Below are 27,422 nucleotides of genomic sequence, written 5' to 3'. Positions count from 1 at the left end.
GTTTTTTTTTTTTTTTTTTTTTAAAAGGTTTGGGTAGAGTGTCATTCCATTAAATCTTAAGGGAGGAAAGTGTAATTATTTATGATTAATATTAATTGATTTTAATAAACTAGGCAAATTACGGGAAATATTTTCCACCAATTTTTTCACAATTTGATAACATTACCACTTCCTTATAATAAACTAGTCTCACGTGCAAAGCACGTGTGAACAAGTTTTTTTTTTTTTTTTTTTCTAGTGTCACAATTTCATTTAAATTTTTTTGGATAAGTTTGTTTTAAAGACATAAATTAGTAGGAGAATACTTTATTTTTGTGGACATTTTAAGTGGAGTTAGAAATATATTTTTACTGAGTTATTTTCAAGTGTTTTTTTTTTTTTTTGTTAAACCTAAGATTTATAGGTATTTTTGAAACACATAAAAGTTTAGTTGAAAGAGAGAAATTCTCTTATTAATAGTATAGATAAATTAAAAAAAAAACCTTTAAAATAGATTTTGTATTCTTTTCTTCTGTTTTTTTAATAGTATTTTCTTCTTTAATTTCTCTATTCTAACAAATAAGACAAATTTTCAGCAAAAAGATAAAAAATAAATTATCTTTCATTTTCGCTCAACCCGCTTCTTACTTCTGCAACCTACCTACTTCAAAGCGGAGTTTCTTACCATTTTACCAACTAAACTGCTAAACTAATTGTGACACCCGACTACCCGAGGCATCCAAAATTTCTCTATCACCGCACACTACACTATACTCACCCACGCACATAAACCCCAAAAGTAGCACTACAAAAAAGCAAAAAAAAAAAAAAAAAACCCATTCTCCTCGTCAAATTGCAAATGTCGTCATCTTTCTCCTACCCAGACTTCTCAAACGTGGTAGTCCTCGACAACGGCGGCGGCCTCATAAAAGCCGGACTAGGCGGCGAACGCAACCCCTCCACCGTCCTCCCCAACTGCCTCCTCCGCCCCATCTCCTCCAAAAAATGGATCACCCCTCCACCCGCCACCACCGCCCCCAACTCCGACCCCCTGGACCTCACCTCCGCCGCCGTCCGCCGCCCACTCGACCGCGGCTACCTAATAAACCCAGACCTGCAACGCGAGATATGGGCCCACCTCTTCACCACACTCCTCCGCGTCACCCCTTCTCACTCCTCCCTCCTCTTGACCGAACCCCTCTTCACTCTCCCTTCCATCCAACGCGCCACCGACGAAATCGTCTTCGAAGACTTCAACTTCAAGTCCCTCTACGTGGCTGACTCCCCTTCCTTGGCCCATCTCTACGAGGCCAGTCGATCTGGGCCCACGGGCCGGCTCGTCTCCAAGGCCCAATGTAGCCTCGTTGTCGACTGTGGCTTCTCCTTCACTCACGCCGCACCTGTGTTTCAAAACTTCACGCTCAACTACGCCGTGAAACGAATCGACCTCGGTGGCAAAGCCCTCACTAATTACCTTAAAGAGCTCGTGTCTTACAGGTCTGTTAATGTTATGGACGAGACTTTCTTGATCGACGATGTTAAAGAAAACCTCTGCTTTGTCTCCCTCGATGTCCCACGTGACCTCCACATCGCAAGGTTTGTTTTTATTTTTTATTTTTTAATTCGAGCTTATAATCAAATTTAGCTTAGTTCATTTACATGGCTTGAGCTTACTCATAGGACTAAATTTTTATGCTGAATTATAGTTGATTATGTTATTTGAGTTAATTTGGTAGAATGACTTTCCTTGATGAATTTAAAAAAAAAGATTAATCAATATTATATGATTAAAAAAACATAAAATTTTTATTATTAATAAATTAAAAATAATAATTTGATATCTTATGAACTTATTTACAAACTTGCTAATTTTTAAGTATATATGGTTATACAGTATACATATAGACATATAATTTATTTAAATCGAGTTACATACTCACGAGTCTATTCATGATCACATTATTATGTTTGAGTTCAGCTTATTTGATTTACAGCCCTTTTAATTGTTTGATTATTATGTTTATTATAGGAAGACTGGGAGAGACAATTTGTACAGGTGCACGTATGTGCTTCCAGATGGGGTAACTCACACCAAGGGCTTTGTTAAGGACCCGGAACAAGCAAAAAGATACTTGTCTGTGACACACGGGGACACACCTTCACAATTAGAGGCTAATAAGAAGGGAATGGATCAAATTGAAGTTACAGAGAGGAGTGAGAACCGGAAGAGAGAAGTTGATTTCTCAAAAAATGTTAGTATTTATTTTCCTTGGAGAGAAGTGAACTTTCAGTTTTATTTTTTACTGAATTTTTATTTTGTGCAGGAGTTTGACTTGACAAATGAGCGGTTCCTTGTTCCCGAGATGCTCTTTCGTCCTGCAGATCTAGGTTTGTTTCATATTCTATTTTTTGTAATTGTAAAGTAATATATATATATATATATATTTTTTGGGTTTATTGTAGAATTCATTATTGGTGAAATTGTTGGGTAGTTATATAATTATAAGATTTTTTTCAGTCTGTTTTAATGTTTATGGTGACTGTACCACACCCTGTGCCCGAGCCCATTTGGGACTGGGACTCTGATATGGAGATACGGCTCATAAACCTGACCCCTCTCTGCTCAGGAGCCCACTCCGAGCCCACACAAGCTGCAGGCCCAGGTTTCACCATCTCTTCCTTGTTCGGCAATGCTTTCCCGAGGTAAAGAACATATATTCAAACACGCCGTCCCTTTCCTGTTCGGCAGTACCTTAGGGAACATTGTACCGAGAACATTCGTAGGAGTGGAAACCAAGTTCCAAGGCCACTCACACCACACTCCACTCTCACCTAACCACCCACCTATGATCAATGATATTGGACCGCTCATTGCACTAATCCTGAAAATAATCATAGCCTTTCCACTAAATTTGAGCTATAAATAAGAGGAACTGAGGAACAGAAGGGGGTTGTTGAAACATTCTAAAAGGAACAGAGTGAGAGAGAGATAAGAATGAGAGAAAGCCTCGTCGAGTTTCTGGGCTTGGAACTCTACCCATAGTAAGAAATCCAAAACCCATGTTACAAATAGATTGTGAGCCCCAGAGTGAACTGGCTCATTAAATCCATTTTGGGCGCGCATAGTGACTAACTTGATACATCAAACATATTTCACTGAACATTTGGAAATCTTGTAAAATCTAGTGAGAAGCTGAATGCTAATGGCATTTGAGGTTTGCCTGGTATTTTTGACGAAAATGTAGTGCTACAAATTGCTGACTTGAACCTGGTTCTGCAGGAATGAACCAAGCCGGACTAGCAGAGTGCATTGTTCGAGCTGTCAATGCTTGCCATCCTCATCTTCACCCTGTACTCTATGAAAGGTGTTTGTACAAAATCTTGGAGTTTATATTTAGCATGTTAAATATCTCAATATTACTCTTACCTTTTTCCTGTTTCATTTTCCAATACCAATTTCTGTGTTTGAATCTTGTTTTTCGGCAGCATTATTTTGACTGGTGGATGCACGTTATTTCCTCGATTTGCTGAGAGACTGTAACTTCTAATCACTCTGCTGTTATTTATATTCATAATTACTTATTTTAAGCATCATCCAGACTTTAGTTTGTATTGGTTTGAAAAATTGCAGAGAGAGGGAGCTCCGGCCTCTTGTCGCTGATGACTATCAAGTGAACATAACAACTCAAGAAGAGTAAATTTCCCTCTAAAATATACTATTTCATTATGAAGATTCTATTGCATCCTGTTGGCTTAAAACTTGCGCTTCTTGTTTAGTCCCATACTAGGTGTCTGGAGAGGGGGGTCGCTGTTGGCATCTAGTCCTGATTTTGAAGCGATGTGTGTCACTAAAGCTGAGTACGAGGAGCTTGGATCTGCTAGGTGTCGGAGGAGATTTTTCCATTGAATATTTGAAATCTTGGAGGTTAGAGATGGAAGTTTGTATCTTCAAATTTTGAAATTCCAAAATTTTGTCAGGCTTTGAATTTTTGTCGATTTTCCTATAGCTTCTTGGCAAGTGAATGATGGGAAAATGCACTCCACTTATCAGCTATTCTTGTTATTGCTGCGCCAAAGAAAGGTGTAAGTCAGCAACCCGAATGAGGTTGTTCTATTCGTTGGCATGATATGGTGATGGGCAGCATTATGGCTTCTTGGATCTTTCAGCCAAAGGATGCCCTTGGGTTGCTATCCCCCCGATAAAGAAGCTAGTTCAATACATTCAAGTCCTGAGCTAGCCATAGCATTTGTGCAAAACTTGCTCTATTCAAGAAGAAAGTGCAGGTTGTCAATGCTGGATGCATGCTCTTGCATATTCCTATTTTTGATTAGGAAGAGACCCAGAGATGGTGAATCCAATCCTGGTTTGCAGTGTGCTCCTTTATGTTCTGAGTCTTGCGTCAAATTTGGGCTTGCTGCAGTTCATACATTACAATTTCTCAAATCAAAGGCCTTGCATTCTACAAATGTTCATTTGACTTAATTTATTGTCTCCAATTATTTGCATGACAATTATTCATTCGTGCTGTTTGCTGTAATTATAAGATGCATCTATTTTGTGCTATCCAGTGTTATTCCCATGTTTTCTAATCCTGTTATTACCTGGACATATACGGAAATCTTACCCTATTAATTGAATTCCATGTCTTGGTATTTTGCAAATAGAGAGGCTGATCCATTTGTTGCCATCGATGTCTTTTAAAGACAAAACCTATGTTTTCATTTTGTTGCCAATCTCAAGATTGGAAGGAGAATGGAAGGCCTTGCACTGGATGCTGAAATGCACAATGCGATTGAAAAGGTGCGAATAATGGTGATACTTTGATAGCTAAAGTTCAGTTGAAGAGAATGTGAGTCGGAGAGTCCAGTGGTAACGGTTCAATTGAAGAAAAGAAGTGAACGGTTGAATTGAGAATTGAGAAAAGGGCCGAGTTATAATGAAGATAAAGGTTGATTCTCCACCCAAAAAAGAAAAGAAAAAGAAGAAGATAAAGGTAAATGATGTAATAAATGGGAGTTTAAAACGGCAATCAAGTACTCGTGAGGGGAAAAAAAAAGAGAGAAATAAGGAGAAACAATGAATCTAAATCAACCAATCATAAACCTCCAAATATAGCGTTACAGAATAAGACAAGTCCAGAACTCCAGATATCATCTTTGCAAAACTGCCGGAAGGAGGTGACAACAAATAAGAATATGATTTAATGTAGTGGTGTACAAAATCAAGGAATAACATTGATTCTTTCTCTAAGAACTGATATCATTCCTACCAATTATATGGTGCATGTGAATGTTCTTGATGACAAAATTTTCTACAATAGTTACAACACTATAATCAACCTTCCTGTAATGTTTATCTACCGGCAACTTTGCCAAAAACCAGTAAACTAAATTTTCGTCATCCAATCCTATTCCGTTTTTATGCAGACTGGTAAATCCCTTCTCTCGAGCTGCTCAAGATCATCCACTACCAACTGCCTATTATATTACTCAGTCATCTTTTGATAATGAATCCAGAAGATATTTACCAATTTTCACTGTAAAAACAGTTGCATATGACTGAGGCTGAGCCCAGTAATTTCAGTAAGAGAATGGTTGAGTCCATGCACAGAGGCACCGATTTTCTTTGATATTTCCCATAACATTCATCTACTGCAATTGCATCTTCATTCTATGGGTCCAACCCAAGCAAGTTACACAGCTAATCCTTCACAGAAGAACTAGATTCATCATCTAAATCTCCTAAATCAGCAACTATTTCTGCATGCTTTTCACGTCAAGCAAGGATGAACATGACCACTGTGTCTGGTTGTTGTGCCTCATTAAGTGATGCTAATGCCTCTTGAAGTGCACCAGCTCCAACATTCAGAATCAAAGCCCTGCAATTGGCCATGTTAAAGCTCAGAACAAATCAGAAGAAAGAATATCATGTTAAGGAGAGTCACAGGAGATATATACCTCCAAATGTTATGTTCCGCGGGAAGAGCATGCTCAGCCCACCTTTGTAATACCATGGGTAAACACAAAACATAATATCACAGGAGCATACAAGGCTTTCAAAATATCTTTTCAATTTAAAAGATTAAACTAGAATTAATTAATTTTAACATAAATAGAAGTTCATGTGCAAGGAGAACAAATTTATAAAAACTAAAATGCAGGGAAGGGCAAAATCCCTTGGTTCTACTGTACAAATTATATCTTTGGCAGAGCATAAGTATTTGGGTGTTTAAATGTAATGAACAAGCTGTTAGTCGGTGTCCTTTCATAATTAATCATATTAACATCAGTCTTAGGGGCAATATTAAAAATGGGATTACTTCAAAACATGATTTCCAAAGTGAAAAGATGATTGTGCTATATTCACCATTGCAGATCTTCAGTTATGTTTTTAACTAATATTTATTTACGATAATGATTTCATGAAAACATATACAACCTGATTAGGCAAGATCCGCATTGCTAGGTCATCTATAAAACTTTGTTGGTCACATATCAGGACATGGTCACACATAAATATAGTGAAAGGCAAATGCAATCGAGGGTAAAGGCAATTCTCTAGGTGATTATTAGTTGTTTGTCTACCCCAGAAACACTAATCAGATGAGGAACGTAGAAAATGGTTGAGATAATTAGATTACGCCATAAAGCACAAAATATTTCAGAAAAATAAGCCTTCTTTATTGATACAAAGGCAAGAATCAATTAAAACTCCTGTATACATGATGAAATATTTGATGTATAAACTGCACTGCTCAGTTGATTTTGGGTTTTCCCTGTGCACATGGGACGAGAGCGTTGAGATAAACACCCAAGATTAAAATTAGAGACATGATAAGAATAAGTTCCAGAAGAGAGAGAGAAAGAGAGAAACCTTGAATAATCAGATTGTAGCAACTAAATTAGCAGCATCTATCCAGCATCTTGTAGCTGCATAAGAGATTATGCGACAATCAGTCCAGCAAAAATCAAGCATACCATGTTGACAACTTTTGAATGCACAAAAATTGTCTGAAACAATAGCATTGTTCTTGTAATCTAAGTCCCATTCCCAAATTATGAAAAGTCCATCCCTAGTCACTAGTTATTTGGAAAGCTAAACTCCACGAGAGGCACAAAATGATGATTTGGAGGATTGCTGCAGGTTGCTTGCCCACCAAAGATAAGCTAAGCTGGCTAGTTGATATTGGTGATGTTTATTGTCCTCTCTGTAGGTTGGAAATTGAAACCTCCCTTCATATTTTTGCTCTTTGTCTAGTAGCTAAGGTAGTGTGGTTCAGTAGTAAATGGGGGCTGAGAATGGATTCTTTTGGATTCTCTTCGGAAGTGGATTTCATTCAAATTTTTTGTTCACCCCCATTTACCAACCAGCTTAGTCAGAAGAATGATCTCTTGTTATTTGGAGCCATTCTTTGTGATGGAATTTGGAAGCTGGGAAACCAAGTGATACCTTCCCTTGAGATGTGATGAACTAATAGCTAGAGTTTGGAAGTTATTTATGGAATTTAAAATCTCTAGACTGCTTGCTACTTCATTTGTAAATATCAATCATCCTTTGCAGACTTGGTCCCCTCCAAGGCATCTATCTGTTAGGATTAATGTTGATGCAGCTATTGGTCCAAATTATTCATCCTTAGCCTTGGTGGCTAGAGATTGGGGAGGGGATTTGGTTTTTGCTTGCTCTCAAAAAGCAAAAACCACCTTCCCTCTCCAGGCAAAGGCCGAAGCTGTGAGATGGGCTCTCTTTGTGGCTGCAAAGTTGGAGGCTGAGAATGTTATTATTAAGATAGATTTTAAGATTTGTCATGATGCTATTCATAAGCTGATTTTGCCCCCGCCTTGGAGAATTGCTTCAATCTTAGTGGGCATGCAGTCTCTTCTTGCAACTTATTCTAATGTGTCTATCTTTTGGGTTCCTAGGCTAGCTAATATTGCAGCTCACTCCCTAGCTAAGTGGTTTCTAGCTTGTAAGTTTTTTGGTTCTTTTGATTGGGGTAGCTGTCCTCTTTGTTTTGATTTTGTAATTAGGAAGGAAGCTAGCCTTTGATTGTTTTTTCTTTCTCAGTTCAATAAAGTCTTCTTTTCCATCAAAAAAGTTGCAGGAATCTTTTTACAAGCACGCTTCATTTTCTAATGCATCTTTTTCATACTTTGACACCATTCTTCAGTGACATGCTGGCAATCATAATCAACTACTCCTAAACTTGGTACAAAGTTCAACCATATTTATAGGACATTTACTCATAAACTTGGTACAAAGTTCAACATAACAAGTCATACTTATCAATTCTTTTCATTAATAATTTTTCATAAGCAGTACCACCACACACCTTTAATACTAAAAATAATCTAAATTTAAATGTTGAACAACTAAAAATTCCCCTAATTGCCACAATTGTAGATCACATGAAAAATATCAGCTAGCCCTTCTTTTCTAGGTTTGCATCATATTCATTGTAATTTTATCATTTGTTTTCTTAGCCTCACTGATCTTGTCTCATACACATTTCAGCTAGAATGTTCACAAATATTGCCAAACATTGTAAACACAACCCACGTAGTTGCCAATTATGTTTCACAGTTGCACTTGGCAGCTATGGCAGTTTAAGTCACAATCTCACAGAAGAGGAAGAGCAGCAAAATAGATAAATCAAATTAATCCTAAATTGCAAATGGAAGTTGCAACAAGTTTCAGTTTCATGCAAAATTTACAATAATAATGTGTGCACAAAAAAAAAAAAAAAAAAAAAATCAATTTCAACAGGACAGAAAAATCAATACTATGCCAAATAAAATAAAATAGATCAATCAAATTAATCCTAAATTGCAAATGCAAATTGCAACAAGTTTCAGTTTCATGCAAAATTTACAACAATATGTGCAAAAAAAAAAAAAAAAAAAAAAAAATAAAACAATAAATACAGAAGTTAATATTATTGTAAGGTTTTATAAATTTATAACCTATTTATGAGAACGTGTCCAAACTATGATTTAACGTGTGCTTTGACTCACCAATCCACCAGTAATATAGTGAAGAATATAACAAGCAGCTGAAGATGCTAATAATTGANGTGAAAAAAAAAAAAAAAAAAAAAAAAATCAATTTCAACAGGACAGAAAAATCAATACTATGCCAAATAAAATAAAATAGATTAATCAAATTAATCATTAATTGCAAATGCAAATTGCAACAAGTTTCAGTTTCATGAAAATTTTACAACAACAATATGTGCAAAAAAAAAAAAAAAATGTTCAATTCAAGAGGACAGAAAAATGAATCCCAATGCCAAATTGAATATAAAGATTATTTTTTAAAAAAAAGATGTAAAATTTACAACAGTATGTGCAAAAAAAAAAAAAAAATGAATATAAAGATTATTTAAAAAAAAGAAAAAAAAGTGGTGGTTTCTATGGTGGGTTTGCAAGAAAGCTGGCATATTACTGATTTAAGTATTTATCGTAATTTTTTGCTACCCATCCATGATGGATGGGGGTTTGGCCCATTTGCCGATGGGCCACCAGGGATCTTCGAAGTGTTGAAGGCTCCACCCTAACACACCCAGCCCATAGATCCAAGCACTTTTATTGCCCTATTTGGTAACAAGCCTACGTTACTAGGCTCGGCACTTTGTTTACTCGTCGCAACAACTTATGAATAAAACAATTGGCTTGTATCTTATCAGTGTGGGATAATTAATTAGTAATGTGACCTACATAAGTTCAATTCTATTAATTAATGAAACCAATGTTACCTCGCAATATCAGCATGGCACTCTCGTTCTTCTTTGGGTCTGGTCTCAGCTTCCTGTAGAGTTCCCAAATAATAAAACCAATACAATTTAGTCTAGGAAAAAGGAAGAGAGATTGAAAAAAAAAAAAAAGAAAAAAGAAAAAGAAAAGAGGATTGCACTTGGGCATACTTACTGAGATAGGGTGACGAGACTTGGCAGGGGCTGTAGAAGATAATACTAAAAGTGAAATTATGAAAACCAAAAATTAAGTGGAAGAAGAATTTAGAAGAAGAAGAGGCTTACTTTTATTATTATTATTATTAGCCATTTTGAAACCAATTTTGGGTTTCAATTTAGGGGTTTTGGGCCTTCTAGTTCTGGGAATATGGAGGACGGAGTGAACGTTAGGAGCTGCAGTCGAATTCAATAGAGGAACTGGTAACCTGGTACTTTATTTTTTCATTAATAATATTCTATTGGTGTTATTACTTTAATAATAAAATTAATAATTATTTAAATTTATTTTGTTTTAGCATTCAAAAAAAAAAAAAAAGTTTCAAAACTATTAGGGTATTTTTTGAGAAATGAAAAAGGAGACTCGCATGTGACAGTCATTGTCTCACGCCCCCCAATACATTTGGGTAAGCCCATGGGTACCACCCGCTTGAACTAGAGCTCAAAGACCCCGAACTCACATACTCCCCAGGCTTTATCGATTTCTGAAACTTACTAGAAATTGTGATTTTAGTCCTCATGAGAATTGGAACCTAGGATGTGGTGAAGTCTTAGCAATCACGTACCAGTTGTACGACACCCACCGGGTGGTAACTATTGGGGTAGTTTTTTGAAAACTTTATTTTTTATTTTAAAAACACACGTACAAGAGAGAGGGGAATGAGTCCTAACACAAAAGAACACCACAATTCCACTAAAAAACCATGGTAAAAACTTGATTTTAAGTGTTAAAATCTTGTTTTGAAAACATGATTTCCAGTAAACGGATTGGGTCAGGTTTAGGATAAGTCAATCAAGTTCGGGTAAAAATAAATCATCTTATCCAACTTAGAAGCAACTCAGCTTCAGTCAATCCATATTTTTTCACATGTTTTTTTTTTTTTTTTTTTAAACATATATTTAATACTGGGTAAGTCATGAGGAGGAAAAACATAAATAAATAAACAATGAAGATGAGAGAAATAAGGGGAAAAAAATATAAATCAACTAATCATAAGATTGCAAACAAAAAACAAAGAAAATAAGAGAAAACTAATTAAAAAGACTTACGAATCAAAATCAACTAATCAATAGGTTCATAACCTTCCAAATCTAACGTGATAGAATAAGCCGAGTCCAGATATCATCTTTGCAAACAGACACAAGGAGGTGACAACAAAAAAGAATATGATTTAATGTAGTGTTGTACAAAATCAAGGAATAACATTGATTCTTTCTCTAAGAATTGATAGCAATCCTACCAACCATATGGTGTATGTGAATATTTTTGCTGACAAAATTTTCTACATTAGTTACAACACCATAATCAAGCTTCCTGTAATGTTTATCTACAACATCTACAACAAGCAACTTTTGCCAAAAACGAAAAAGCTAAATTTTCATCATTCAAGACTATTCCGTGTTTCTGCGAACTAGTAAATCCCTTCTCTCGAGCTGCTCAAGATCATCCACTGCCAACTGCCTATTATAATACCCAGTCATCTTTTGATAATGAATCCAGAAGATATTCGCCAATTTTCAAAATTTTTTTAATTTTTTAATTTTTAATTTTTTATAAAACATATATTTAATACTCGGTAAGTCATGAGGAGGAAAAACATAAATAAATAAACAATGAAGATGAGAGAAATAAGGGGAAAAAAAATATAAAACTAATCATAAGATTGCAAACAAAAAACAAAGAAAATAAGAGAAAACTAATTAAAAAGACTTACGAATCAAAATCAACTAATCAATAGGTTCATAACCTTCCAAATCTAACGTGATAGAATAGCCGAGTCCAGATATCATCTTTGCAAACAGACACAAGGAGGTGACAACAAAAAAGAATATGATTTAATGTAGTGTTGTACAAAATCAAGGAATAGCATTGATTCTTTCTCTAAGAATTGATAGCATTCCTACCAACCATATGGTGTATGTGAATATTTTTGCTGACAAAATTTTCTACATTAGTTACAACACCATAATCAAGCTTCCTGTAATGTTTATCTACAATATCTACAACAAGCACCTTTTGCCAAAAACGAGAAAGCTAAATTTTCATCATTCAAGACTATTCCGTGTTTCTGCGAACTAGTAAATCCCTTCTCTCGAGCTGCTCAAGATCATCCACTGCCAACTGCCTATTATAATACCCAGTCATCTTTTGATAATGAATCCAGAAGATATTCGCCAATTTTCACTGTAAAAACACTCGTATGAAGGAAAAACATGGGAGGCATATGACCGAGTGCAGTCCTTTCAGTCAGAGAATGGTTGAGAGTCCATGCACAGATGCACCAATTTTCTTTGGTATTGCCCATAACATTCACCTACTGCTATTACATCTTCATTCTCTGGGTCCAACACAGGTAAGTTACACAACTTATCCTTCACCAAGAACTAGATTCATCATCTAAATCTCCTAAATCAGCAATTATTTCTGCATATATTTCACGACAAGCATGGATGAACATAGCTGCTGTGTCTGGTTGTTGTGCCTCGCGAAGTGCTGCTAATGCCTCTTGAAGTGCACCAGCTCCAACATACAAAATCAAAGCCCTGCAATTGGCCATGTTAAGCTAAGAACAAATCAGAAGAAAGAATATCATGTTAAGGAGAGCCATAGGAGATGTATACCTCCTGATGAAGTGCGAACTCGTCAATTTAAGTAAGTGAGTCCAGATGGAGCCAAGCCTTCGTATCTGTGATTATAGAAGTGGTATAGTAGCTCCCTTAGGATGTCACTGGTGTGGTGTCTGCCACAACGTCTCTGATGCCAAAGTTAGTATAAGGAAACTCTTTGGAAAAGAATAATGTAATGTAATAGAACAAGAAGTATTTCTTAGTGTGTCTATGTACCTTATGTTGGTGCTTGGAGTGCTATATATACATTCCCGTCGCCCCTAGCGTTGTGGCTATTATGGTGGTTTTAATGCTCCTTTGGTTAACGTCTCATCCCCAGTAATATGGTTCTTAATGGACCTCCAACGGTTTGCACGGCTGGCCTTGTAACTGCCCGAATCATTTATTGACTTCATTAAATGGCTTCTTTGCCTTCGGCAGTGGTGTGGTTATATCGCCGGGGATGCTTCATTGTTTCCTCTGTCAAGGCGACTTCGTCAGTCTTAAAGGATTCGTCATGAGAAGTCTATCTCATCAGTCCCATCAGCTGCCCCCCAGGTTCTGTGGTCGTCATGACTTGCTAAGACGACCACGGAAGATGAAAGGTTTTTATGAGCTGTCTATGACGCTTGGGGTTTCGCTCTTTATTAAATGCATAGTGGCGGCGCCACATGTGACGTGACCACGTGGCACATTTTGACTAGTGGAGTTAATGCTCCGATTGTATGGCCCTTAGGTTTCTCGCTGAATTTCACTTTTTTTTTAGCCTTGGTTTTTAAACTTCTCCTCTCCTCATTTTTCCCTTTCACCTTTTCGAACTACCAATCATTGCTTTGAGTGTTTTCTTCTCCGATTTCTCTCTGTGATTCTTCTCTACACTGGTGCGTGGCAGAGCTTTCTACATTTTCCTTTTAAGGTATGTCTCTCTTCTCACTTCCTTTTTCTATTCTCTTTTCAGTATAGACATACACTATGGTGGATTTCTGATTTTCTTTTCCTTTTCTTTTGTGTTTGTTTTTGGGTTTTGGGGTTTTTAGGATTTTCCTTTGTTTTCTAGTTTTTCCATGGTTAGTGGTTCTGAGGTTAGTATAGCTTGCCCCTCAATTTCTTTTCTTTTCGCACGTTAAGGGGGGGGGGGGGGGAGCAGTCCTTTCAGTCAGAGAATGGTTGAGAGTCCATGCACAGATGCACCAATTTTCTTTGGTATTGCCCATAACATTCACCTACTGCAATTACATCTTCATTCTCTGGGTCCAACACAGGTAAGTTACACAACTTATCCTTCACCAAGAACTAGATTCATCATCTAAATCTCCTAAATCAGCAATTATTTCTGCATATATTTCACGACAAGCATGGATGAACATAGCTGCTGTGTCTGGTTGTTGTGCCTCGCGAAGTGCTGCTAATGCCTCTTGAAGTGCACCAGCTCCAACATACAAAATCAAAGCCCTGCAATTGGCCATGTTAAGCTAAGAACAATTCAGAAGAAAGAATATCATGTTAAGGAGAGCCATAGGAGATATATACCTCCTGATGAAGTGCGAACTCGTCAGTTTAAGTAAGTGAGCCCAGATGGAGCCAAGCCCTCGTATATGTGATTATAGAAGTGGTATAGTAGCTCCCTTATGATGGTCACCGGTGTGGTGCCTGCCACAACGTCTCTGATGCCAAAGTTAGTATAAGGAAACTCTTTGGAAAAGAATAATGTAATGTAATAGAACAAGAAGTATTTCTAAGTGTGTCTATGTACCTTATGTTGGTGCTTGGAGTGCTATATATACATTCCCGTCGCCCCTAGCCGTTGTGGCTATTATGGTGGTTTTAATGCTCCTTTGGTTAACGTCTCATCCCCAGTAATATGGTCCTTAATGGACCTCCAACAGTTTGCACGACTGGCCTTGTAACCGCCCGAATCATTTATTGACTTCATTAAATGGCTTCTTTGCCTTCGGTAGTGGTGTGGTTATATCGCCGGGGATGCTTAGTTGTTTCGTCTGTCAAGGCGACTTCGTCAGTCTTAAAGGATTCGTCATGGGAAGTCTATCTCATCAGTCCCATCAGCTGCCTTCCAGGTTCTATGGTCGTCATGACGTGCTAAGACGACCACAGAAGATGAACGATTTTTATGAGCTGTCTATGACGCTTAGGGTTTCGCTCTGTATTAAATGCATAGTGGCGGCGCCACAGGCAACGTGACCACGTGGCACGTTCTGACTAGTGGAGTTAATGCTCTGATTGTATGGCCCTTGGGTTTCTCATTGAATTTCACTTTTTTTTTAGCCTTGGTTTTTAAACTTCTCCTCTCCTCATTTTTCCCTTTCACCTTTTCGAACTACCAATCATTGCTCTGAGTGTTTTCTTCTTCGATTTCTCTCTGTGATTCTTCTCCACACTGGTGCGTGGTAGAGCTTTCTACATTTTCCTTTTGAGGTATGTCTCTCTTCTCACTTCCTTTTTCTTTTCTCTTTTCAGTATAGACATACACTATGGTGGATTTCTGATTTTCTTTTCCTTTTCTTTTGTGTTTGTTTTTGGGTTTCGGGGTTTTTAGGATTTTCCTTTGTTTTCTAGTTTTTCCATGGTTAGTGGTTCTGAGGTTAGTATAGCTTGCCCCTCGATTTCTTTTCTTTTCGCGCGTTTGGGGGGGTCTTTAGGGGTTTTCCCATACCTTGAGAATTTTTTTTTAGGGTAATAGTTTGAGTGTTGCATTGGCCAATTTGTTGCCTTTGCTTTGTCAGTCAATTGATTGGTTTGAGAATTTGGTGGGAGAACAGGAAATAATGTTTGAGGTTAGGTCCAGTGAACTTGAGACTGGGTTATCGTCTAGCAGTGACCCAGTGAAGGGAGATACAGTCGTCTCTACCCCTCGAGAGGTTAGGGCTTTTTACGCTCTCGAGGAGGTGCATGGGTTGGACGCTGATACACTGGGTTGGTTTAAGGATAGTTTCCAATTCTTGGAACAAGTTAGGGTTTGTCTACCTAGTGAGGAGGATCGGGCCTGTCACTTCTTCCCTGGGGAGGTGTGCTTTTACGAGTCTGCCTTCGTCTGTGGGTTGAGGTTTCTTGTCCATCCCTTCCTCGTGAAGCTGTTAGACCGTTTCGGTATTGCTCTTGGGCAACTTATGCCCAACTTATAGAGGATAGTGGTCAGCTGTATGGGGATAGGGCTGGTCGCTATGGACGGAGGCATGCTTAGGGTAGATGAGCTCGTCTACTTGTACCATTTGAAAGAGTCTAAGAAGTACGTGTACTATGAGTTGGTGCCCTGGGAGAGAAAGACCAGGATCGTTAGGGGTTTGCCTTTGTCTTTCAGATATTGGAAGTCCAGGTTTTTCTTCATGTCCGGGGATGACTTTGAGACTCCCTTTGGCGGGTTTTGGGGTGATCTCCCGAGGTTGCTTTGTGGGTGGGGAACCCCGACCTTAGGTGCGTCATTATTTTCTCTCGGCATTTGAGTTATGTTGCGTTTACTTTTATCGTCACTAACTCCTTCGTTCTTTGTTTTGCGACGTTAAGAGACGGCCCAAGCTTAAGAGCAGGTATAAAGAGCGGGTGGAGAAGGCAATTGCATACACGAAGACAATTGAGGACTGGAATGATCTGATGGACCCAAGGATTCTTTCTTTCTATTGTCTTGGTCCAGAGCCTTCTACCTTCGTCCTGCGCAACATTGGTATTGAGGGAAAAAAGAGTAAGTGTTAGGTTCATCAGTATTGATTCTCTTATATATACTTGGATTGTGTTTTTGTTAAACAAGTGTTTTCCCCTTTGTAGAAATGACAACCAAGTTCAACAAGGATATGTATGCGAAGATGAGATCAAAGAAGAACGAGCCGTTGTCCAACATCGGGAAGAAGGCAGTGCGCGTCACAAGGAAAGGTCTCTCCGTCACTCCAACTGCTTCTGTCACTCCCATTGTTTCTGGTACCGAGACGACGAGGACAGCCTCTTCTGCCACCTCAGTTGAAGAGATCCCTACTCCCGCCTCTAAAAGGCCGCGCTTATCTGAGAAAGAGAAGGAGAAGGTTGATTCTCACTTGTCTACCATTTGGGACGATGAGAGACTGGCAGTGGACAGGGCTCACGGGGTTGTGACTGTTAAGGATTTGAAGGTCTTCTCCGGCGTGCCCTTCAACGAGGTTGCGTCTCGCCATGTCCACAAGCTTGTTTAGGTAAAATTTTCGTGCAACTTTTAGTCTTTTTTTTCTTTCTCATTGCACTGAACGGCTTCGAATTTCTTCTCAGGTGTTGGGGGAAAGTCTCCATATTACTTCTAAGTACCTCACTCAAGAGGCCAAGGTGGCATCTCTAACATCCAGAATGGAGGCTTTGGAGGTGGAGAATTCTAAGCTAAAGAAGAATCTCATTGACTCTATGGACGAGGCCACCACCTTAAAGGAAAAAGTCAAGACCTTGAATGACGACCTCAGAGCTGAGTGTCAATTGACCCTGGAGAAGGATGAACAACTTCTGGGTGCTAAGGAGAAGCTCAAAACTATTGCTGCTAAGGATTTAAGACTTTCCAGCAGACTGACGAGCATAACACAGTCCTATTCAGCTGGTACTTCAAGGGTTTTGAGCTTCCGAGGAGGTACCTTGTCAAGCATCCCTCCGGAGTGGACTTGGAGACCTTAGATTTGGAAGAGGTGGACAAGGAGATGGCACTTGACGAAACTGCTTAGTCTTCGGCTCTAGAAGGTAATGCTCCTAAGAATGCCCCCATCGGAGATGATGCTGCCGTCGATGCCTGAACCTATCACTTAGAAAAATTCTTTTTCCTTTTTTTTTTTTTGGTACCCGTTATGTTTTGGGCCTTTTGTAAGTCTAATTCTAGAAACTTTTTTTTTTTTTTTTTTATCTACTTTAAGAACAATATCTTTTGCCCAGCGTTTATGGGCCTTTGGTTTAGATGTAAAAACAATGGTAATTGCTTACTGTTTTTGGGATTTAATTAAATTAGCGATTGTATACTTACTTGCTTGTGATTTTTGTTCCTGTAGTTTTCATTTTTGCATCAATGCTTTGTACTTGGCCAGAAATTTTTAGTTGTGACCTTTCCTTTTCTTCGTCAATAATCTGTTATTGTCTGTCCGGGTTCTGTTATTTAGTTGATTCCCTGCGACTCATTCCTTCTCAAGGGTTCTTGTCGAGGGTTTTGGTGAGCTGGTTGAGAGCTCAGATTCAGCCTGAGCCTTTAAGTAGCATCTTGAACAGATTTGTTGCAAGGTTCTTGTATTTTGGCTTCATCAGTAACTTACATCCGTCTAGGCGGAATCTTGTTACTTTGCCCTTTTTTCTTTTCTTTTTATGACTTACACCCTTTTAGGGATTTTGTCATTCTTTTGGCTTCATTAATAATTTACATCCATCTAGGCGGAATCTTGTTACTTAGCCATTTTGTTACTTAGATCGGTTCTCATTAAGACATTGGCTGAATAGTTCTTTTTATTACTTTCGAGAATGAGTACAATTGTTTGTTATATCTATTGGTGGTATTTCTTCAAGTGCTCAATATTCCATGGTTGCGGGAGTCTCTGGCCATCTAGGGTCTTCAGGTGATAATTGCCTTGTCTGGAATAATTGACGACCTGGTAGGGTTCTTCCCAATTGGGGCCGAGCTTCCCTTGGGCAGAGTCTCTGGTTGCGGGATTGACCTTGCACAGGACGAGGTCTCCTATGTCAAGTAGTCTGAGCTTCACTCTCTTGTTGTAGTATTCGACCATCTTTTATTGGTACTTTGTCATCTTGTCGGAGGCTTTCTCTTTTACTTCGTCTAGGCAATCCAAGTTGACTTGTAGCTGATCGTCATTATTCTCCTCGTGGAACATCTCTTGCCTGATGCTGGTTATTCCCACCTTGACCATGATTACTGCTTTGGTGCCATAGTGAGTCTGAAGGGGGTTTATCCTGTTGGGGTTCTTGCCATAATCCTGTACGTCCACAAGACGTTGGGCAATTCCTCCGGCCAGTCACCCTTTGCGTCATCTAACTTGGCCTTGATAATCTTGAGTAGTGTGCAGTTCGTCATCTTCGTCTACCGTTTACCTGTGGATGTCCCAAGGAAGAGAACTAGTTCTTGATCCCTAGGCCTGAACAAAAGTCCCTGAAGCTCTGGCTGTCAAACTGCCTCCCATTATCTGATATTATTGTCCGTGGAATTTCGAACCTGCAAACTATGTTCTTCCACATGAAGTTCTGGATTCTGGCTACAGTGATGGTTGCTAATGCCTTTACTTTGACCCACTTTATGAAGTAATCAATGGTGACTAGCAGCAATTTTACCTGTCCTTTACCTTGAGACAACAGGCTGACGATGTTAATTCCCCATTGTGCGAAAGGCTAGGGGGACGATATTGTCGTCAGTTTCTCTGCTGAAAGGCGTTGGACATTCCTAAACTTTTGGCACTTGTTGCATTTTTTGACAAGTTCCCTTGCATCTACCTGCATTGTAGGCCAAAAATAACCTGTTCTGATAACTTTACTTACCAGTGATTTGGGGTTTGCATGGTCTCCACAAACTCTTTCGTGGATCTCTTCTAGGATATATTTGGTTTCTTCGTCGTCCACACACTTCAGGTAAGGCATGGAAAAGCCTTTCTTGTATAGTGTGTCGTTTAGGATCGTGAACCTGGTTGCTCTCTTCTTGACCTTCCTGGCCTCCTCAATGTCTTGAGGGAGGTTCTCATCCTAGAGAAATGATATGATTGGTGTCATCCAGCTACTTGTGCTTTGGATTGTGAATGTGGAGACTTCCATCACCGAGCCCATGCTCACCGCTCCTTCTGAAGATGCTAGCTTCTCGACTTCGTCTACTACCATGTTCTGGCTTCTAGGGATCTGTGCAAACTCCACTTTATCAAATTCCTAAGTCAGATGTTTCGTCAGCCTGAGATACTTCTGCATTCTCTCCTCCTTTACTTCATATTCTTCCTTAATCTGCCTCATCATAAGTTTTGAATCACTTTGGACTAGCAGGTTCCTAGCTCCAAGTGCCTTTCCGAGTCTCAGTCCCGTCAGTATTCCTTCGTACTTGGTCTCGTTATTGGTGGCTAGGAATTTCAATTGAACTCCGTATTTGAGCACTTCTTTGTCAGGGGCGGTTATCACCACCTCTACTCCCCCCCCCCTCTTTTGGGCTAACGAACAATTGATTTGTACTGTCCACCGTTCCATTTTGTCGGTGAGGCTGTCCTCGTTTGGGAAAGTGAACTCGGTGATGAAGTCCACCAAAGCTTGTGCCTTAATAGTTGTCCTAGGGTGGTACTCAATGTCGAACTGGTTGAGTTCAATTGCCTATTAGACCATTCTCTCAGCTGCTTTGGGTTTGTTCATGGACTTCTTGATGGGTTAGTCCGTCATTACCAAGATGAGGTTCGCCTGGAAGTACGGTCGTAACTTGCGCGAAACTACTATTAGTGCAAATGCGATCTTCTCGATCCTGGGATATCTAGCCTCTACTCCTTGGAAAGCTTGATTGACGTAGTAAACTGGGAGTTGTTTCTTATCCTCTTCCCTAATCAGGGCTGCGCTCACGGTTGTGGCTGATATCGCCAGATATAGATATAGACTTTCTCCTTCTTTGGACGGACTTAGGAGGGGTGGTTTGCTCAGGCAGCGCTTAAGTTCTTGAACGCTGCCTCACATTCATCAGTCTAGGCAAAAGCTTGCTTCAGTGTTTTGAAGAAGGGCAAGCATTTGTCGGTTGCTTTAGAGACGAACCTGTTGAGTGCTGCTATCCTTCCTGTGAGCTTCTAGACTTCTTAGATGGTCTTGGGTGATGCGATATCAAGTATGGCTTGTACCTTCTCCGGGTTTGCTTGTATTCCCCTTTGGGACACCATGAATCCCAAGAACTTCCCCGAGGTTACACCAAATGCACACTTGTTAGAATTCAACTTCATCTGATATTTTCTGAGGGTGGCAAACGTCTCCTCCAAGTTGTCCAGATGGGCAAGTTCTTCTCTACTCTTTACAAGCATGTCATCCACGTATACCTCCATGTTCCTGCCAATCTGCTTGCTGAACATTTTGTTCACTAACCTCTGGTAAGTTGCTCTTGCATTCTTTAGTCCGAAAGGCATTACCTTATAGCAATAGAGCCCTTGACTTATGATGAAAGTAGTTTTCTCTTGATCTTCTTTAGCCATTTTTATTTGGTTGTACCCTAAGAAAGCGTCCATGAATGTCAGTAACTTATGCCCGGCTGTAAAATCCAGTAGCTGGTCTATCCTTGGTAGAGGGAAACTGTCTTTTGGGCAAGCTTTGTTTAGGTCTATGAAGTCCACACACATTCTCCATTTCCTATTTGCTTTCTTCACTAAGACGACGTTTGTGAGCCACTCAGGATAGTAGACCTCTCGGATAAAGCCTGTCGATAACAGTTTGTTAACTTCTTTTATAATTGCTTGGTTTCATTCCGGGGCGAAGACTCTTCGCCTTTACTGGATGGGTTTTCTCTCCGGATCCATGTTTAACTTATACTGAATGACTTCTAGAGATATACCTGGTATGTCCTCGTGACTCCATGCGAAGACGTCCAGGCTTCCCTTAAGGAACTTGACAAGCTTTGTTCTTATCTCGGGACTCAGCGCCGTCCCTATTCTTGTTGTCTTGGTTGCCTCTCCTTTGACCAGTTCTACTGTCTCTAGGGCTTCCATTTTATTTTCCTCCTTTTCCTTCATCATCCATGTATGGTTCTCCTTTGCAGCCAAGATGGCTTGGTAGCACTCTCTTGCTAGGACCTGGTCTCCTTTTACCTCGCCAACACTATTCTACATTGGGAACTTTACCTTTAGGCAATAGATGGACGTGGCTGACTTCCATCGGTTGAGTGTGGGCCTCCCAATAATCACATTGTAAGATGATGGGCAATCTACCACCAGGAAGTCTAACTAACGAGTCAATTGCCTCGGGTAGGTCCCCACTGTTACTGTCAATGTCACTATACCCTTGGGGTACACTCTGTCTCCACTGAAACTAACGAAGGGGGGGTCAAATGGGCGTAGTCTCCCTGGATCTAACTTCAGCTGCTGAAAAGCGGGAAGATAGATGATGTCTGCGGAGCTACCATTGTCCACGAGGATCCTTTTGGTATTGAATCCTTCTATTGTGAGCATTATTAGGGGATCGTTATGTGGCTACCTCACTTCTCTAGCATATCTCTCATTGAAAGACATGTCTTGGTCCGTCCATCTGTGCTTATACAAAGGTGTCATGTAGACGCTGTTTATCTGCCTCTGACATGCTTTCCTGAGGGATCTGAATGACCCACCTATGAATGGTCCTTCTGCAATCGTTTTTATCTCCCCAATTATATTCTGCGGAGGCTGGTACGTGTGGTCCTTGTCTTTGGGTGAAGATTCACGTTGGTTTTTGTTTCCGTCTCTGAACCCGCTAGACTCCCCCTTTTTTACATACTTCTGCAGTTTCCCTTTCCGTATCAACTCTTCTATCTGCTCCTTTAGGTCTTGGCAATCTTCTATATAGTGACCATGGTCTTTGTGAAACTAGCAATATTTCTTTTTGTCATGCACATTCGGCGACGAATGTAATGGCCTTGGCCACTTGAGATAATGGTCATCCTTAATCTATGTCAAAATTTCGTCAATAGGCATAACTAAAGGAGTGAATTTTACTGTTCTGGGAGTTTTCTCATCTTTCCTTTTACCCCCGTCACTGGTCCGACGATTTGGACGCTCCCTTTTTTGTCCTCTACGATCGTCTTCCTTCCTTCCCTTGTTTGTTGACTTCTTTACATCCCTTATGGCGGCTAATGCATCTTCAGTATTCATGTACTTCTGTGCCTTCAGGAGCATCTCTACCATCGTCTTAGGAGGGTTCTTCGCGAGTGAAGCCACAAACTCTCTAGACTTTAGCCCCACCTTGAAGGTCGTCAACTGTGTCTACCTCTAGGGTCACCTGAGTGAAGCGTTTCACATATGACCTCAGGGTTTCTTTCTCCCCTTGTCTAATGGTAAGCAAGTGATCCACTGGCCTCTTAAGGCATTGTCCTCCAATGAAGTGGCATAAAAAGGCGTTTCTCAATTGCTTAAAGCTGTTGATGGACGATGTTGGCAACTTGGTGAACCATTTTCTTGCCGCTCCTTTAAGAGTGGTGGGGAATGAATGACATAGTATCTCGTCAAGGGGCTGTTGAAGGCCTAGCATCGTCTTGAAGGTGTTGAGGTGGTCCTATGGGTCCTTAAGCCCGTTAAACGGCTTAAGTTGGGGTAGTCGAAATTTTGATGACACTAAACATTCTAGGACCGCTGTAGTGAAAGGCGAATCTGTTGCCCTGACCATTCTATCCACGCTTTGGTCCATTTTCTCCTTATGGCGTTCCTCAGTTCGTCCATCTCCCTCCTCATCTCTCGAAGAAGATCTAAGTTCTGTTCATTTGGAGTAGCAGGCCCTTGGCGGTCACTTCTTCTATGGCTATTTCCTTCATCCTCCTGGTTGGCTCTGGACCGATTCTCCTCCTACTGAAGCCGTAGCCTCATTTCCTAATTCTGCCTGGTGAGCTCTTCAATGGTGACTGCAAGAGCTTGAGCTAAGGCTGTTGAATTCGGGTGGGACTCCATCCAAATATAGAAGTTGATGGAAACTACGTTTTCGAATCTGAATACGAAAATTTTGTCCCCACAGACGACGCCAAACTGATGAAGTACAAACTCGTCAGTTTAAGTAAGTAAGTCCAGATGGAGCCAAGCCCTCGTATCTGTAATTATAGAAGTGGTATAGTAGCTCCCTTAGGATGGTCACCGATGTGGTGTCTGTCACTACGTCTCCGATGCCAAAGTTAGTATAAGGAAACTCTTTGGAAAAGAATAATGTAATGTAATGGAACAGGAAGTATTTCTAAGTGCGTCTATGTACCTTATGTTGGTGCTTGGAGTGCTATATATACATTCCCGTTGCCCCTAGCCGTTGTGGCTATTATGGTGGTTTTAATACTCATTTGGGTAACGTCTCATCCCCAATAATATGTTCCTTAATGGACCTCCAACGGTCTACACGGCTGGCCTTATAATCGCCCGAATCATTTATTGACTTCATTAAATGGTTTCTTTGCCTTTGTTAGTGGTGTGGTTATATCGCCGGGGATGCTTAGTTGTTTCGTCTGTCAAGGCGACTTCATCAGTTTTAAAGGATTCGTCCTGGGAAGTCTATCTCGTCAGTCCCATCACCTCCTAATGTTATGTTTGGCGGGAGGAGTATGCTCATCCCACCTTTGTAACACAACACCATGGGTAAACACAAAACATAATATCACATGAGCATACTAGGCTTTCAAAATATCTTCTCAATTTGAAACATTAAACTAGAAATAAATTTTTTTTAAACATAAGGAGAAGTTCATGTTACAAGGAGAACAAATTTATAAAAATCAAATGCTACCAGAAATTGGTACAGCATGCCAGCAAGGGAAGGGAAAAATCCCTTGGTTCTACTGTACAAATTATTTCTTTGGCAGATCAACAGTATTTGGGTGTTTAAATGTAATAAAGAAGCTGTTATTAGTCAGTGTCCTGTCATGGTTAATCATATTAACATCAGTCTTATGTTTAAAAATGGGATTACTTCAAAACATGATTTCCAAAGTGAAAAGATGATTGTGCTATGTTCATCATTGCAGATCTTCAGTTATGCTATTATCTAATATTAATTTACCATAATGATTTCATAAAAACATATATAACCTAATTAGGTAAGGGACGCATTACTAGGTCATACATAAAACTTTGTTGGTCACGTTTCAGTACATGCTCACAAATAATATAGTGAAAGGCAAAAGCAATCAAGAGTAAAGCCAATTCTGTAGGTGATTATTACTTGTTTGTCTACCTCAAAAACACTAATCAAATCAGGAAAGTATAAAGTGGTTGGGATGATTAGATTATGCCATAAAGCAAAAAACATTCCGGAAAAATCAGACTTCCTTATTGATACAAAGGATAAGAATTAATTAAAACTCCTGCATGCATGATGAAATATTTGATGCATAAACTACATTGCTGAGTTGATTTTGGGTATTCCCTGTGCACAGGGGAGGGGAGCGTTGAGATAAATGCCCAAGAATAAAATTAGAGACATGATCAGAATAAGTTACAGAAGAGAGAGAGAGAGAGAGAGAGAGAGAGAGAGAGACCTTGAATAATCAGATCCCTTTAAATGTGTAGCAGCTAAAGTAGCAGCATCTGTCCAGCATCCAACATCTTTGTAGCTGCATAAGAGATTATGCGACAATCAGTCCAGCAAAAATCAAGCATACCATGTTGACAACTTTTGAATGCACAAAAATTGTCCGAAACGATAATAGCATTTTCCTTGGTCAATTCAAGTCCCAATGCGGCAATGCCAAATAATGAAAACTCCATCCCTAATTACTAGTTGCAGGAATCTTTTTTACATGCACGCTTCATTTTCTGATCCATTTTTTTCATTCTTTGACACCATTCTTCAGTGACATGCTGGCAATCATAATCAACTACTTGTTTTGTCTAGGTAGTGTAGTTGTTCAACTATATTTATTATTTATAGGATATTTACTCATAAACTTGGTACAAAGTTCAACATAACTAGTCGTACTTATCAACTATTTTCATTAATAATTTTTCATAAACAGTACCACCAGACATCTTTAATACTAAAAATAATCTAAATTTAAATGTTGAACAACTAAAAATTCCGCTAATTCCCAAAATTGTAGATCACATGAAACATAGCAGCTAGCCCTTCTTTTCTAGGTTTGCATCATATTCATTGTAATTTTATCATTTGTTTTCTTAGCTTCACTGATCTTGCCTCATACACATTTCAGCTAGAGTGTTTCACAATTATTGCCAAACATTGTCAACATAATCCATGTAGTTACCAATTATGTTTCACAGTTACACTTGGCAGCTATGGCAGTTTAAGTCACAATCTCACAGAAGAGGAAGAGCAGCAAAATAGATAAATCAAATTAATCCTAAATTGCAATTGGAAGTGCAACAAGTTTCAGTTTCAAGCAAAATTTACAATAACAATGTGTGCAACAAAAAAAAAAAATGTTCAATTTCAACATGACAGAAAAATCAATACAATGCCGAATTGAATAAAATAGACCAATCAAATTAATCCTAAAGTGCAAATGCAAGTTGCAACAAGTTTCAGTTTCATGCAAAATTTACAATAATAATATGTGCAAAAAAAAATAAATAAATAAAAATTGTTCAATTCAAGAGGACGGAAAAATTAATCCCAATGACAAATTGAATATAAAGATTATTAAAAAAAAGAAAAGAAAAGAAAAAGTGGTGGTTTCTATGGTGGGTTTGCAAGAAAGCTGACATATTACAAACCTGGCATATTACTGATTTCATGAATTATGAATTTATATTTTTTGGCTACCCAACCATGGTGGATGGGGTTTGGCCCATTAACCCATGGGCCAAGGGTCTTTGGTTAGTGCTGAAGGCTCCACCTTGACAAACCTAACGTAGATCCAACCACTTTTATTGCCGCACTCGGTAACAAGCCTGTGTTACTAGGCTCGGCACTTTGATTACTTGTCACAACAACTTATAAATAAAATAATTGGCTTGTATCTTATCGGTGTGGGATAATTAATTAGTAATGTAACCGACATAAGTTCAATTCTATTAATTAATAAAACTTATGTTCAATTTCAACAGGACAGAAAAATCAATACTATGCCAAATTGAATAAAATAGATCAATCAAATTAATCCTAAATTGCAAATGCCAGTTGCAACAAGTTTCAGTTTCATGCAAAATTTACAACAACAATATGTGCAAAAAAACAAAAATGTTCAATTCAAGAGGACAGAATAATTAATCCCAATGCCAAATTGAATATAAAGATTAAAAAAAGGGAAAAAAAAAAAGTGGCGGTTTCTACATTGGGTTTGCTAGAAAGCTGGCATATTACTGATTTCAAGAATTATCCAATTTATATTTTTTGGCTACCCAACCATGGTGGATGGGGTTTGGCCCATTAACCCATGGGCCAAGGGTCTTCGATCAGTGCTGAAGGCTCCACCTTGACAAACCCAACATAGATTCAACCACTTTTATTGCCCCACTTGGTAATAAGCCTCCGTTACCAGGCTCGGCTCTTTGATTACTTGTCGCACAACTTATAAATAAAATAATTGGCTTGTATTTTATCAATGTGGGATAATAAATTAGTAATGTAACCGACATAAGTCAATTCTATTAATTAATAAAACTAATGTTACCTCGCAATATCAGCATGGCACTCTTGTTCTTTTTGGGTCCGGTCTCGGCTTCCTGTTGTGTTCCCAAATAAGAAAACAGTGCAATTTAGTCTAGGAAAAAGGAAGAGAGATTGATTAGAAAAAGAAAAAAGAAAAAAAAAAAAAAAAAGAAGAGAGGATTGCACTTGGGCAAGCTTACTGAGATAGGGTGTCGAGTCTTGGCAAGGGCTGTCGAAGATAATAATAAAATTGAAATTATGAAAACCAAAAAATAAGTAGTAGAAGAAGAGGCTTATTATTATTATTATTTTTTTTTTTGGTGAAGGGGAAAATACATACAGAACTAAGTCACTATATCAGTGAGAACAGAGTTAGAGGTCCTATTATACAGTAATCCAGCAGCATCAGTATTAACAAAATACAAAACATCAGGACTAGGAGGATTATCAAAAATGGTATATTTGTGTTTCTTCTGAATTTGGGGTTTTGGGCCTTCTAGTTCTGGGTGGGACTTGTTGGGAGGTAAATCAGTGCAGTTGATTCAATAGAGGAACAGGTGGCCTGGTGCTTAATTATTTCATAAATAATACTCTATTGGTATTATTACTTTAATAATAATATTAAAAATTATTAAATTGATATTGTTT

General features: G+C 38.9%; 1 protein-coding gene across 2 annotated transcripts; it reads left to right on the top strand.

Annotated features, from left to right (window-relative positions):
• Window positions 1–601: 601 nt before the first annotated feature.
• On the top strand, window positions 602–4,641 carry LOC111984877 (actin-related protein 6). Of its 2 annotated transcripts, XM_024016507.2 has the most exons (8): window positions 604–1,575; window positions 2,009–2,231; window positions 2,304–2,367; window positions 3,260–3,344; window positions 3,466–3,516; window positions 3,611–3,673; window positions 3,757–3,904; window positions 3,987–4,641. In XM_024016507.2, exons 1-7 carry the CDS (start codon window positions 839–841, stop codon window positions 3,884–3,886), a joined length of 1,353 nt encoding a protein of 450 aa, XP_023872275.1. In that variant the 5' UTR covers window positions 604–838; the 3' UTR covers window positions 3,887–3,904; window positions 3,987–4,641. The 2 variants fall into 2 exon arrangements, with proteins under 2 accessions (XP_023872282.1, XP_023872275.1); XM_024016514.2 differs by lacking the exons at window positions 3,757–3,904; window positions 3,987–4,641 and having other exon boundaries at window positions 602–1,575; window positions 3,260–3,346; window positions 3,611–3,679.
• Window positions 4,642–27,422: the final 22,781 nt, after the last annotated feature.

The sequence above is a fragment of the Quercus suber genome, unplaced genomic scaffold (genome assembly GCF_002906115.3).
Source record: "Quercus suber isolate HL8 unplaced genomic scaffold, Cork oak 2.0 scaffold_28, whole genome shotgun sequence".
Taxonomy (NCBI): Eukaryota; Viridiplantae; Streptophyta; class Magnoliopsida; order Fagales; family Fagaceae; genus Quercus; species Quercus suber.
This window is presented reverse-complemented; position numbering and strand designations above follow the sequence as displayed.

What these genes read in the sequence shown, in the direction of transcription:
- LOC111984877 (XM_024016507.2), top strand. Translation starts at nt 839, where the DNA reads ATGTCGTCATCTTTCTCCTACCCAGACTTCTCAAACGTGGTAGTCCTC. An exon ending in CGTGACCTCCACATCGCAAG is followed by an intron (nt 1,576 to 2,008) that starts GTTTGTTTTTAT and finishes TGTTTATTATAG; the next exon opens with GAAGACTGGGAGAGACAATT. An exon ending in AAGTTGATTTCTCAAAAAAT is followed by an intron (nt 2,232 to 2,303) that starts GTTAGTATTTAT and finishes TATTTTGTGCAG; the next exon opens with GAGTTTGACTTGACAAATGA.